Source organism: Podarcis liolepis (assembly GCF_965112155.1).
Source record: "Podarcis liolepis genome assembly, chromosome: 8".
Classification (NCBI taxonomy): domain Eukaryota; kingdom Metazoa; phylum Chordata; class Lepidosauria; order Squamata; family Lacertidae; genus Podarcis; species Podarcis liolepis.
Window position 1 is genome coordinate 44,918,539 of NC_139560.1, and position 15,432 is coordinate 44,933,970.

General features: G+C 41.9%; 1 protein-coding gene across 17 annotated transcripts in view; it reads right to left on the reverse strand.

The window, feature by feature from the left end:
- The window catches only part of LOC310713520 (uncharacterized protein), a 145,593-nt gene that overhangs the window by 75,597 nt on the left and 54,564 nt on the right, over positions 1-15,432 (reverse strand). For 16 of the 17 annotated variants that reach the window (XR_014529288.1, XR_014529289.1, XR_014529290.1 and 13 more), the window contains exons 3-4: positions 5,765-5,901; positions 4,186-4,316 (exon numbers count right to left, since the gene is read on the reverse strand). Coding sequence is in view for 3 of the 17 variants with exons in the window: in XM_083517827.1 (XP_083373953.1) it covers positions 4,186-4,281 (96 nt within the window). In the remaining 14 variants the exon portion in view is untranslated. Of the gene's footprint in view, positions 1-398; positions 606-4,185; positions 4,317-5,764; positions 5,902-15,432 lie in introns of those variants that run through there. The other variant, XR_014529301.1, reaches the window with a different exon arrangement.

A 15,432-nucleotide genomic window follows, 5' to 3' on the forward strand; every position in this document is an offset into this window, starting at 1 on the left:
CTCAACTTCCAACAAGTGCATCTCTATGATACACTCTATGATTCTGGCATTTGTCACACTCACATTTTGGTTTTTAGGCGTATGTATTTAAAATGCCCTATGTGCATATCTAAAACGAATCTCAGGTCAGATCCGCACCATGCATTGAAAGCATATTTAAAGCACATTACTTCCCCCAAAGAATCCTGGGAACCTCCTTACAGAGCTTAACAAACCGTTGTGCAGCCTTTTAGCTGCAATACCATTGTGAAAGATTGCCCACAGCTGTCATTTGCAAAGGACTGCATCAATTTAGTACAATCCGTTCTAAACAACAACGACAAAAAGGGGGGAAATGGTAGCTGATGTCCACATAGCGACTCAACACCAATTAGTTGTAAAGGTGTGGTATTCAGGTTGAACCACGAAAGCAGATAGTGAAGCAAGGTGTTCTGCGCTGTGTTGAATTCCTAAACATGTTTGCTCCTTCATATGATTCACTACAGTTAAGTTTGAGGATTCTAACTTGAAGTCTTCATATTTGCAAAGTGTGTTTCCTTTGCCTGCTTTTATTTTCTAACTTGCAGAACTGAAAATGTATTTACAGTTCCAGTTGACCAAATTGCCTGTGGCCAAGAAAGAGAATTTGGAAGGGGGGGGGGATAGCACAAACATACCCTCCCGATTTTTATCAGCCTGACACTATCCCCAATCTACACTTCTTCAGTACAACAGCAATGAGTAAATCATTCCTGGATGTACGACTGCAAGCCATGAATCTCCTTATCAACCCTGGATGCTTCCCCTCATCTCCAAAACCCAATACCCTCTTCTGTGATAAACGATGGGCCTCTCAGCTATAATTCTCCATGTTTAGGATAATATAAAATTATGTGCCATGCATATTAAAGGAACACAGACACTCTCTATTAATAGAAATTAATGCTGTTGTTACCAGATTGTACTTGGGCTGCCTCTGACAGATGAAGCAAAGCAAAAGGCTGGGAGGAGCTATTTGATTCACAATAAATAGATACCAAGATTTATGATTAAAATAGAACATCTTAATGATTTACCATAGCAATGAAACCAATAGGCTGGTGTTTCAATCCGATATCCACAAATTTGTATAATCCTCAGGGTAAAACAATTTAATGTGCTGTCTCTTTTATAGTTACAAAAGGCCTTTCATATGATCAATTATACATAAGAGTGTAATAAATGTAACTTTCTTCATACTAATCACATCTAACTTAAATTCTCTTGTTGGTCTTTGGAGTGTATGTAGCATTCCCCATAAAGTTTTTAGTCTCTGCTCTTAGCAAAAGTTAATATGCCCAGAACTTTCAGATAAATCATCAGTACAAGGGTCTTTATACCCGCACAACTATTCACACAATTAGGGGCCACCTCCTCCTGTGAAAGACCCTTGCTTAATACAATAAACTTGCTCTTTTGTCTTAAATGGCACTAGGGCTATCTTTTGCTGAAAAGACTGAGTTTCATACTATGCCCCATGCATGGAATCATAGTTTAATTCTCTGAGTTATCCGTCACTAGCAGAAGCATCTCCTTAGAAGTGCATTCATGCTCCTGTAGCGGGAAAAGATCCTTCTTATTCTGGGACATGCTGGCGCCTGAGATGCAAAACCAAAGTTGTGCTTGTGCATGCACACACATGCATATATAAGGTAAACGGACCCCTGACCATTAGGTCCAGTCGTGGCCGACTCTGGGGTTGCGGTGCTCATCTCGCTTTATTGGCTGAGGGAGCCGGCGTACAGGTTCCGGGTCATGTGGCCAGCATGACTAAGCTGCTTCTGGCGAACCAGAGCAGCACACGGAAACGCCGTTTACCTTCCCACCGGAGCGGTACCTATTTATCTACTTGCACTTTGTGCAACTGCTAGGTTGGCAGGAGCAGGGACTGAGCAACAGGAGTTCACCCCGTTGCGGGGATTCGAACCACCGACCATCTGATTGGCAAGCCCTAGGCTCTGTGGTTTAACCCACAGCACCACCCGCGTCCCAAACACATGCATATCTACTTCACAGCAAAAAGATATAGCAAGAATTTGGCGCCTCAAAAGTGTCCCCTAAGCCAACCACAGCACTGTGCTTCACCTTAGAGTGACCCTGAACCTGCTATGCCCTACACTTGTGTTTTCCCCTTTATACCTCTCCCAGAAACACAACTATTTCACACTTGGGTGCATAGGCATGCCTGAGACTGAGTTTGTGTATGCAACTGGGGGCTACAGCCAATCACAGCTCCCTGACACATGCCTCTGTATGACACATTCACTGCCACATCCACATTTTACATGTTTGGGCACAGACACAAAACAACTTAGATGCATACCTAATGTGCAAAGTGTCATCCACTCCCTTCCCTCCTCTGGCCACTGATAAGGCTGGCCTTAGATTAAATGGTGCCCTGAGTAAGGAATATGTTTGGTGCCCCTTCCATTCAAATTTCCATTTCTTTCGATTATCTTGGGAGAGGGGTTATTGTATTTATTAGGTTTTATACTTTGCAGGTAGTACATAAAAGTAATATAACAAAACAAGAAGAATGTAAAGTAAACATGTGGGAAAGAGTAAGTATTATGACTTGAGAAATAAGTGAGAGGTTATTGTAAAAATGTAGAGCATGTCTTCATAGATCTTGGGTTGTTTTTATTTATTTATTGTCTTTATAGCTCATCTTTTCTCCAGACAGGTCAATGTGATATACTTGGCTCTCACCTTCCTCATTTAATCCCCACAACAACCCTGTGAGGTAGGGCTGAGAGGCAGTGACTGGCCAAAGGTCACCTAGTGAGCTTCATGGCCAAGTGGGCCTTGACCATGGCCCTGGTCTCACACATCCTAGTCTGAATAAATTGTGTGTGCATGTGTGCATGGATCTGATCATAGCCACATACACTATCTGTTGAAGTGACGCGGATATTGTATATTTCCACACCAAATTAAAATAGCAACCGTATTAATTAGAACATTGCTGGTCATGCTGATTTGTGTTGGCAGCTTTACTAGTGAAGATGAACAGTTTTATCTTTTAGCTGCTGAGTGGATAGCCCAGTTGAGTAGATAGCCCATTACAGTTTATCACCAAGCCCCAGACTGCTTGCCTCTAGATCTTAGCTTGGGACACTCCCACTAACTTTCACTGTTCCTGAGGTTTCCATTCCACCAAGACCAATAACAAATTTCGCCAACAGCTCCCTAAGAGCCCCAGCAGCAGCCAGATGTGGCAGAAGACAAAGACTACCATCTCCCTGCTTCCAACATTATGAGGCTAAAACCAAATCTAATCTAGGATTGTACCAGCCCCAATAAAAACCTCACATCATTCACCCAAATACTCAGTCACATTCATATTCTCTCCTTAGTTCATCAGGTACCAATTCCCAGCTCCCACCTGAAAAGCGGTCAGACTCCAACCCCTTCCCAACTGTCGCTCACCTAGGACAGAACTGCATGCCCCCAAGGTCAGCCAAAACACAACCATAAAGGGGTGGGGACCCCCACTCATGATGCCCTCAAGCAATGCACGGCAATTCTTTACAGATCAAGGAATAGATGTGAAAACTCCAGTTCCCTCTCCAGTAGTTCTCAATGCCAGATGCTGCTGATTGGAGAGCAGGCAATATATCTCAGTAAGAGATAGACAGGTATGGCCAATTCATACTTCGTGGAAGTAGGAAGCCAGAGGTTCTCAGCCACCACACCTCGCTTCTGATTATCTAGCTGCCACCCATCCTCTGCTGTGTCCTGTGATGCAACTACTGTTCCTGACTCCCCTTGGCTGTTCAGAGGGAAGGGTAATCAGATTCTCACTATCACCTCACTGTGGGCAATGAACATCCAAGCTAGGAATACAGGCTTCATGTTGGTTATTAAGCCAAGAGGAATATACCTTGGCGTATTATCTTGGTGCCTTGACATTAAGCCCCACTTCAGACATAACAGGTAACTGTGGCTTAATACAAGGCAGAAATGAAGTTCTGAAGCAGCACATAAGGGTAAGAAAGGAGGGCATAGGGAGGACTGCTCAGCTCCAATGCATCTTCCCAGCTTCATAAACTGTGGTTTGTAAAGCCCTGAACAATTGCCCAAAATGTGCCAGTAAGTCGCAAATTAAGTTCCTAGCAATAGAACACTACCCACATAAATGGCCATTGATTGGCAATCCCAGCTTACCTTTGCAAGTGCAAATATCTGAGCTTTCGTGATATGTCCCTTCATCATCCTTGGCATACTGTTCTGAATAGACACATCCCTCCAGCTTTTGAACATGTTGCCTTAAAGTCTGGCACCTTTTTGAAACTAGGCTGTCAGGAAAGGAAAAATGAACAAGAACATTGTAATCTGTTTCGACCATTGTGAAGAGAGAGACATCTGGTAGGCCACTTGGAAGTCAGCCAGCGATGAAGGCTTCAATTAAAATAATGAACGCTTTCTCAGGAGTAGCACCCAACTCATTAAAGAAGCCCCCCATGTGACTTCTCATGTCATCAAAAGAACATCACTAGAGGGGGGAAAACAGGCTAGTGAAGGAGAAAGAAGGGGGACAAGTACAAGAGGATAAAATGGATTTTTAAAACCTATAAATGAATAATATGTTTATCAGATGTTCTGTAAAGACTTGGATTGGAGCAGACTGACACAACCATCTTTTTTTACAGAATTAAAGCAGCACTTGTGGCGTGATATTTTTGGTATGCTGCACAGTTCTTGTGAATGTTCCAGCACACTGGCATCATGGTTTACCACAGCCCCATAATTCCTAGAAAAGCAGGTCACACCAGGAAGATACGTTCAGCCTTTCTACTTAATAATCACTCAGTGCAATAAAATGTGCAATGCAGTGGTGTTAATTTTACTTCCTGGTTGGATGGAGAGGATATCTTTATGTGGATAAGGTATCTTAAACATCATTATTATTGAACTAGTCATTATCCAAAGCCCAGCTTCCAATCCTCAGAAAGGTGTTCTCAGAGGCAAACCCACTGAGTTCAATGGGGCTTCCTCCCTGGTAAGCGGGTCTAGGATTTCGGCCGAAGCAGCCAGTGGAATATTTTGAAAGCATGCAGGAATGTCAACTGGGGTCTAGGTGTCTGCTACACCTCATCACAGTCTAAGCCTGAAGTTGGATCTGAATGTGTTTTGATGCTGGATCAGATAAGTCTAGCAACATTCAGGTGTGGGCATTCCTATTCATTTCTCATTATTCTCTCCAGGCCATTGATAATGACAAAAATAAGCAAAGCCTATGTCACTCTACATGTGCTTAATAAAAATGCGGTGCTGAACCTCGCTACCCTAATTTGGAGCTGTGGTCATCCAGTAATGGAGTAAGGAAGGCTTAAATTAGAGGCTCGGCATAGCAGAATGCAGTTGCTAATGAGCCAGCACAGAAGTTCCTTCTCAAGCTCATTTAGAGTTTGTAATGGCAATTGGTTCATGACATTGTGAGGTCATTATAGTGGCCAAATTATTTTAGTGCAGCTCTTCAGAGACCTTGTTATGAAGCCAATATCGAGGTGATATTACAATGGTAAAATTATTTCCACGCACACTTTGGAGAAAGCAGCACTACAATGCTCTTAGGGTGAAACTGCACTGCAAGATTACAATCTGAAGTGAAAGCACAATGCAAGTCTGTGGAGATTAGACTCAATTATGATGTCAAAACAAAATGAAAAAATGTCAATGCAAGTTATACCATTAAGGTCGAGACTTAAACCTAGGAAAGCTCTGCATTAAAATCCCACGTTACCTTTAAATCACATTCTTGTGCTTAGGTGTTGCAGCATGCAAGCTGAATGCTTTGTTCAGCTGTCTTCCGCCAGTAGGGCCCGAGATGTTCCACAGGTGATCACTGTTGCTGAATCATGCAGGTGTTGACTGACTTAACTAAAAAAGACCCAAGAAATGTAGCATTAATAGTTGCAGCTTAGCAATGGCACAATAACACATGCCTCAATGGTTCTTCCCTCTCCCAGGAATGACCCTGGCACCAGATAGGCAGATAAGGATAAGAACCGAATGGTGCAGTAAGTCCCCCCCCCCATCCCAAGTGTTGGCCTAAGCTTAGGGAACTCTATGTGTTGGCCCAGCACTGAGGACCCCTAACTTCTTTCAACTTTCCTCTTTCACTGAATTTTCTGAGAGTATTAAAAAGGTATGGGTTGAGTCCTGAATCACTGTGGGGCCTCCTGACAAGGTTATGTTTACCAACTGGTGGCCAAATGATAACAAAGTTCCATGCCGCCATTTGCCATTATGAAGAGCTTCACATATGGTCTGCACGTAGGCTTAACATTTCTTTAGATGGAGAATCAGATTCATACATAGACAAGAACTTGATGGCTGTTTTGCTGCCTTCATTAACACTGATGGGGCAGTCCTTCCAGGTAAGAGCTCAGTATGGATAGAAACCATAAAACTATAGATTGTGGCAACTGCAGTCAGATTTCAGGGACTGCAGTGAATATTTCCTTTTCCGTTTTTGTGTGAGCATTTCTTGTATACATTTTGTGTACTTTCCCCCATCTCATTTCTGTAGCAACTGAACGGGTTTGCTTCGAGTTTTAGATTCAAATTATTACAAACCACATTCCCTGGTACCAAGCTCATGTCAGAAAAATGCAGGTTCTGAATGAGAAAAATGAATTTGGCAACCTCCCAAATCACAGCTCATATATTTCAGCCATAAGGTTTGTAACACTCGGTTTTGTTGTACCTGTTCTTGTAGGGAAGCTTTGTTGGTGGGGTGGGGTGTTACTGCCAAAGATTTGCTCTGCTGCTAAATCTGTTGTCATGTATATGCAAATAGTTAATTGTGTTTTATACCTGCATTATCGGTTGCACTGATTATATCAGCCTCAACCTGTGTATACTGATACCATTAATTAGCATAAAGAGTTATTCCTCAAAACCCCATGGCTGTACCTCTGACTCATTTGTCATGAGGGTAGTAGAAGTCAAGCACAGTGCAGTAATATACCAAATTTAGCCTCTGAGATGCAATCATCTTTATTAATTGTCTAATGTAGCAGAGCCTGATGGAGATAATACCATCCTGCAGGGTGCTGATAACCTCTTACTTGTCTCTTAAGTCATTTGAAGCCTGATAAAAAAATGTATCAAAGGAGCTTCTACCCGCCGGGCAATTCCTTTTATGGTGGGGTGATCCACGGAAGGGCCCACCACACTCGTGCTTTTTCACGTGGGTGGATTCTTCAACATGCCACTGATGCAATAATCATGCACTAGTAGTGGGTTTATACTGGACCATCCACACATCATTCTTTGTCATTATTCTACTATGTTTCTCTAACGTTGCCGCATCACTGGCCATCTGGGAAGGGGGGCACTCTTGCACTATAGTGCACCAAAAGTGGGACTCAAAAAATCCCCAAACCCTGGTATATTTGCGCTGTAGAAAATAGCTAGATTTCATCCAGACATTATGGGGCATGCAGTGATTGAAAATGAAGCAGTATATCTACCCCAAAACCTTTGCACGTATAAGTACTGTAGGTACCAGGGAATGTAGTGTCGAAAGCAGCATTGCTTATAATGTCCCCATAAGCACAAATAATCACGAATGCACAATTACAAGGACATATGGAGGAGCCCAGAGAGCAGACTACATGCCAGAACCATTTCCAGAATCCGCTACCTGCACACTGTATTGTGACTCAAATGAACCAGACTTCTGGCTTCCTAACTATGAACCCCACTCAATTCTGTATGAATCTTGCATGTTAAAGAACAGGGCTCAAACTGCATGGGATGTTCTGTTGCAGGTTTTTCCCTCCACACAGACAGAGATTTAAAAACAGATAAACAAAAGTGAAAAAATTGGCAGAAGACCAGCAGTGCAGGCAGATGGGAAGGGGCTGTTTTAACACTTTCCCTTCTGGTTGTTTTCATATTGAAATCAGCTCCTGCAGCTGCTTTTTGCTCCATGTCAGAAGAGATACAATTCCAAACACAGCTGGTGAGAGATGATGTTGAGTGGGCAAATGGCCAGAGATGAAAGAGTTAAGAAACTGCCTCTCTCCACCACTCAATATACCTTTTATTTCATAAAAAAACCAAAACACCGGCCTCTTAAATAGCTGCTTTGGGTTTTTTTTTAAAAAAAAGATTGGGGTGGTGGTAGAAACATCTGCAACCAAGCATCGCATGTAGTTTGGGCCTAAACATCCAGAGTAATTGAAAATGCTTACAAGAAGTAGGGAAACAGCATTTAGAAGCAAGCGGGCCTGTGAGCATAGCTCCCACTGTGCCACTTAGAAAACGGACCCTTCTTCATCTCTTTATCATTTTACTTAAGGTATTGTTAATGTGTGGAATAAACATATCTCCCCAATAAAGAACTGCTTCTAAAACAGGAGACCCGCTTAATGCTTCCATTATTGATCTGTGCAGAGGTGTCTCGTGCCAAACGGCTCGTTCTCTTCTCTGCAGCTCCCAGGAAGCAAGCCGCATTTGCTTTTGGCAAGTTATGAACTCGCGCATTTTATGCAGCACTAATATGAAGCGAATGCCCTTATAAATAATCTACGCAAGCAATCTTTGACATTAATATACTTTTAGTGATACTGAACCAGGGCGGATAAAGTTCAAGAAGAAGACCTACGACATTAAGGCCTCTGAGGTTTGAAAGCTACACAACTGCACTTAAAACAAAACAAAAAAAAATCTTTACTGTATTTGGTTTTTGCCACCTGCTATTATATTTTCTGTTCACCTCCCATCCACATTCCACTTATAAAAACAGTTTAGTTTTTATGGGAAGGTATGTCAACAAAAGCAATAGCTTGGATCCTGAGAACCAGCAGTAGAAGGGAATTCATAGAAGGGAATTCATTCATCTCTTCTTTCCCCCTTGAAGCCCCCTAAATGCTTCTCTGGGGGGGGGGTCAAGGGGCCCTCCTGAAGATCATAGGTGTGTAGGGTGGAGTGCAGGGAGCTTCTGGGGTATGGCTCCCAAATCAAGGAGATTTACCTGCTACAAGTAGGTTTTGGAAGATTCCTCCCCCTCCCCTCCAGCTTCCTGCACCTGATTCTTCACTGTTCAGGAGAAGATTTGTGACCTTCTAGAGCAGAAGCCTTCAACTTTTTCAGAGCCAGCACCCGCCTTTAACCCAAACATGCACTTAGGGACCCATTTCTTAATTTTTTACCACATGTTTGCATTGTGGTTGTTCTTCCTCTGCTGCTCAATAGCATGTCCTGATTAGGGATGTAAGAAGGAATCATTTTCCATTCCTCCCTGTTGCATGAAGTTGTTATGTACTGAAGTTCTCACCCTGGGCCAGCAGGGGGATACTGTAGATAGTTTTCACTCAGGTCCACATATGCAAATAACTGAATTGAAAGGGATTGAACGTGACGTTCAGTGAGTGGATAGTTACAGAAAGTGGTTACAGTTACATTGTACTGGAGCTCTATATAAGCAGGCTGGCTGAACCCTTCAGTTCAGTTCTGTTCTGGCCTGTGAATAAACAAGAGCTGTTCGAAGAATCACTGTGTCGTCTGATATGTTCACCCACAACTTAACAGAAGTAATGTTTCCATTCCTGTGCAATTTGCCTACTGTCAAAACCTGTACTATTCATATTGCTGTCCACTGTGGTGAAATTACACAATTTAGGTAATTAATTACATAAATTAAGATGGGATTGTCTAATCCCCTTTTAAAGCCAACCAAGATGGTGGCTTCTTGTGGGAGCAAATTGAATAGTTTTCCTACATGTTGTGTGACAAAGTATTTTCTTTTGATTGTCCTGAATCTTTTAATAGTCATCTTCATTGGATGTCCACAAGTACTACTGTTATGAGAGTGTTTCTTTCCAGGCTCTCCATGATAAACCTCTATCATGTTCCTCTTATTCGATTTAAACTAAAAAAAACACCCACAACGCCCAGTCTTCTTGTAGTGATCTGCAGACTCACCCTAGGCTCCTTTCTTCCCTGCCCGAGTTTGACTCCATCTGACTGAGGTTTTGGACCCTGCTTCCCTTCTCTGTGTTGTATACCTGACCACCCAGGCCCCCTCTGCCATCTGGATGAAAGATACTGAGACTCCAACTCTCGAGTGGTTCAGTGTTTTAGTTCATTAGTTTTTGTTATTGAAATGGGAGTCTCATGGGAAGGTGATCTCATCATGTACTGAGTTTCACTTTTTGTAAAAGAGAGAGACAGAGAGAGAAGCATACCTCCAGGTTACTTATTTTTTTAAATAGAAAAATAGACTTAGACTCTGTGAAGCAGGAGATGCTACAAAACATGCACGCAAGGGTGGCCATTTGTACTTTTCAGAGTAAAATCCTCTACTTGGAGGTCTCTTCTATTGGAAGGACTGTCCAGTCAAAGTCCAGTGTAAAGATGAAGGAAGAGCAGAGGCCTTGAAGTTGCACATCAACAACTAGCAACTGGACAGCAGACTGAACAGGCACATTGGTCACCTGATCATTGGTCTTCCTATGTTTTGTGAGATGAATTGCTTTTCTGTTAAATTTTAGCAACTATTTCTCAGTCTGCATTTATACATATAAATTAGAATATGCATACCCTCCAACATTTCTCTGATGAAAATAGGGACATCCCATTGCATAATGATGGTTTTACTATTTATACCCCACACATCTTACTGGGTTGCCCCAGCCACTCTGGGCAGCTTCCAACATATAAAAAAAACATATCAAGACACTGAACATTAAAAAAAAACCTTCCCTGTGCAGGATTGCCTTCAGATGACTCGGGGTTGGATAACTCCATTCCCTACAATATTTCTCCAATGAAAATAGGGAAATCCTACCATATCCTGAAACATTTCCCCGATGAAATTAGGGACATCCTAATGAAAAGTGGGACATTCCAGGATCAAATCAGAAACCAGGATGGCTTCTATAAATCAGGGACATCCCTGGAAAATAGGGACATTTGGATGGGTTTGCATATGCAGTTTTTAAAAATGCAAATCAATGCAAAGGGTTAAATTCCCCACTTCAGATGGGGGCAAAGGGTTCAATACCCTCTCCTGTCTCTGCTGCCCAGCCTATCGGATCTTGATCCCCTCCCATTGGCCACTGTTTTGTCAAAGTAAAAAGCAATCCCAGCTTGCTAATTAAGTGCTTAACATAATGTGTAGTTTGTCCCCTGGACAACATGCCTAGTAGTGGTTTCTGGTGGGACACACTGCCTTTGCAGATTGCTTATTACTGCCTGGCTTTCTTGTTGGTCTGCTTGAATGAAAGTATGTCGGTGAATCTCTACCACACATCTGTCTGGATGTCACAGGGACTAATACAGCATTCTGTCATCCTCCAACATTAAACATCGCCTCCCAAACTCCAGACATATAGATATGTGATTACACTACCATGCAAGTGAAGTACCAGGCTGTGACATACCCCTCAACTGTCCCAATTTAAGCGGGACATCCTGTTTTGGGGAACCGTGCTCTTGCACAAGTAACATGACTTGCGCAGGAGCATGGCCCCAAAAGATGTGCATCCCAGTTTTACAGTGGGGCATGTTGGAGGGCATGCTGTGGTCAGTGTAAGTAAAGCATGTGATCAGCAGCTATTGTGTCAGTCACACATACTTAGGTTTGGTTACTGAATCAGCTTGACTCAGTAGAATATGGAAACATTTATGCCATGTGGCATGGTTCTATTTCAACATGGGAGCGGCTAAATCTCAAATTTCCCTGGAAGACAGGATCACGCCATCTCACATGGAAACCCTCCACCTACTCATGGGTATATTTTGACTAGCTGATGTTACTAAGTGAGGGCACCATGGCACTCTGCACATGTTTAAGGCACTTTATAGGTTGTCTGCAAATCCTGGAGAAAATGTGAGGTTTAGCAACCGTAGCCCTACCAACTCAAAAAAAACCCAACAACTGCCAATTCAATCTCTCAGCTATAAGCCTATCCCCCCTTTTTTGCCACATTTTGAATATCATGTGTATAGATCCATGTTCAGTTGTGCGAGCCGATGAACCCCAGCCCCAAAAAATCTTATTTTCTGTTTGAGTATTAACCAGATTACTGCAAAACAAAAACCCCACTGGCTATTGTAGTCTTACAGAAAATAAAGAAAAAACAAGCTTCCAAAAAATGAAGATTTTATGCAGTGCCATTTAACCAGCAGTGTGTCTGTCTTTATTTGCAATAGCAGATAAATAAATTCCTGGTAAAATCTGTATGACACTGCCCTTGAACATAGTCTCTGATGAGCAAGTTGATATAACATTAAATCCTTCTTCTTCTTCTTTAAATTCTAAGGCTGACTCCAAATGGGAGAATTGTGAAATAGATGGCTTTAAAAGGACAATATGACTTTAAGATGTACAAATACATAAAATCGCTGAGAATTATACACTTTAGGCATTTCATGGAGCCTGAGAGAATCAAGGAACATTTCAGGGAGATTACAGGGAACACAAGGGATTTTTTCCCCCTTTAAAATTGTATAGACAGAGCTGACTTTGGGCACCTGCTGAATTACTATTAAAAATTAAATTACTAAGCCTAAACTAACTTGAAATTTCTATTTCCGACCCAGTTTGGAGGTAGTTCTGCAGGCAATGCCCAAGGAGTACTATGCCTTCCTGAAGGCAGCAATGTAGCTGAAGCACCTTGCTAATTGTTCAGTCCTCTCAATTTAATATTATCAATGGAAAATGCTAGGCCAGAATCATATTCAGTCTCTGATGAGCCTCTTTCCTCAACCAAGTTATCAGAGATCCAGATGGTTGCAAAGGTGAGCCTGGAATCAGAAATGGCAGATGAATCTGTGTTGCATTTAAAGAAGTTTCAGAGATAGTTCTGGGTTCTTTGTACCCCAGTTGGACCCACCCTACCCCGCGTGAGGTTTGGAATCCCAGATGTCACATGGGAAAGAGACATCTCCTGTTACGGGGCCATCAAGTAACACTATCTTGTTTCCCCAGACTGAAGCGGACTGTTGTTACTTTCAGTTGCTATTTGCTCTGAAAACAGTGGCTCCTGGATAACAAGGGGTGACATGACACAGACTGCAAGTACCATATTGTGGCAGCTGGGAAGATAATGTGTGTTACCAGAGAATTCACAAAGGGGAAAAACTTTGAAACACTTTAAAAATGCAGGTGCACAAATTACTCATGCCAGGAGCAGCAGTGGCATTTTGTAATAAAATCGTATGTTTATTCGCCATCGTTGAAGGTGTGCACCTTACAGTTTCCAGAGAGAAGGTTGCACAATGCTGGATAGTTTGCTGAAGGATTTAATGCCTGTACAGAAAGGAAATGCAACTTATCAATTTATAGGAATATATTCCATCCTTCTCCTGCAGATGGAATGCCTGCTGATGCTTTGGGGAGTTTGGCAAATAACAGAGGGCTCCTCCAGATGATCTGCTTATTGAGCATTCATCCTGCTTTGCTTGCACAACAAACAATGTAGAGGTTAGACTATGCCCAGTCTTTATCGAGCATTCATTTGGATTTGCTTGCGGGTTTGTTATTCAACAATGAGCCTTCGCCCTGACTTGCTTGTGCAGTATTTATACACCTTCCTGTTGATCATTTGTTCATCCTTCACTTTTCAGTGCATTCCCCCATCACTTTCCTAACAGCAAAAGGTCTGTTTCTTTGTTTTTAAAAGTGTAGACGTTGCACTAGGGCAACAAAGCACTTAAATCCAAGGAGGTGCGGAAACCATTTCTGTATTTGATGGATTCCAATTGTTCTCTGTGTTCTTCACTTATCTGAAAGTTCTGTGCCATGACAAGAAATCAGGGTTCTTCGTATTGTTGAAGGCTGTTATATCTTCCCTCCTGCGGATTTTAGCCAGTGCCAGCTTTCTGCCCGCTTTTTTGTGTTTGTTTTGGCTCTACTGAGGTTTGACTTGCTGACTGTTCTCATATGTATGTGGAAAATATACTGCAGGCTGGTTTTCTGTATGCTCCTATGTGAACTGTGGTAATTTGGGGAGGATGGCCTCCTGAAAGCTTCCATATGAATTTTTCTAATGCTGGAGGCACACTAGCTGTGTGCTCCTGTTGAGTATGTAGATTGAAAATGTCGAGCAAAAGATCTGAATATTTAAATCTCCCCTCCCCTCCTGCTTATAAAGTAGCACAACAATTACCTGAAGAAGAAAAGAAGATTATGATTTTAGCTTGATAGTGAATTGAGCAAGCTCTGGAAAAATATTAATCCCTCACATTTATTTCATGTAGAACTGGATTTGCTTTTGATACTGGAAAGGCAAAATAAGACCAGTGAGACAAGAACTCGGCCCATATTGAGGGAGTTGAAAGTGGTATTCCATTTTTGTCCCTCTTTGGTCAAACAATGCTTTTGAAAGCTGTCTGAAGGTATGGGATTAATCATAGGTTTACTGTGGTTTATTGTCTGCACATCACAATAAAACCATACTTAATGGTTTGCCATGAACACACTGGTCTGAATCACTTTGTTCCTCCCCACTGGTGTGTAGAGGAAACAAACCACAATCTCTGCCTTAGCATTATGTCCAAACCAGACGTCGTGGTTTGTTTCTCTCTAAACAAACCATGAACCATAGTCAATGTTTGTTCTTGGCTTATTGATCATGATTTTTTTCAAGTGAAGCAAACAAAAATATTGGTTCAGACATAATGCTGTAGCGGGTTTCTTTCTCCCACACACAAGCAGGGAGGAGCAAAGCAACCCAGATTGGCACACTGATTGTAAACTATTAACTATGGTTTGCCACGCTGTGTGAACTGGGCCATATAATACCCTGTCAGTAACTGATATTCTACATTGTTTATGTTTGATAATATGATCTGCATGATGTTTAATCCGTTTTCTGAGGTCTCTGCATTGGCCAAACCACATCACACGAGGTTCTTGACATGTTGAGGGGAAGTGGAGATGGAACCATTTCTTCAGCAGGTGAATCAGAGTGTTGCTTGACGCATATTTAAATTGAGCAACAGGAACAATAAATGCCTGTACTGAATAAATACAAAATGCCACACTTGGCTCTCCAACTGCATTTCTTTCATTCAGCCACACTGGGGTGTGGTTCCCAACATTTATATATGTACCTCAATAGAGTAGAATTATGTGAATCTATACCAAATCTATTCTGACTTGACACACAATTTGACAGAACGTTATAGCATGGTAGAATAATACAGGACAACAATGCCAATTCTTCAGCTGCCTACTGCACAGGGAACCATCTCTAATACATCATGCTGTAAGGTCACCAAGGTCAACTTTCTCATTAACCATATATATTCTCTGTGTAGTCCCGTAGTCATTATGCAAAATGGCAGCATATTAATTGCAATGACTTCTCATCTAAATGAATTTATTTCAAATCTCACTTAATTCAATATTAATTAAAATTAACAATTTGTGGCATCGAGCTATCATCTGGT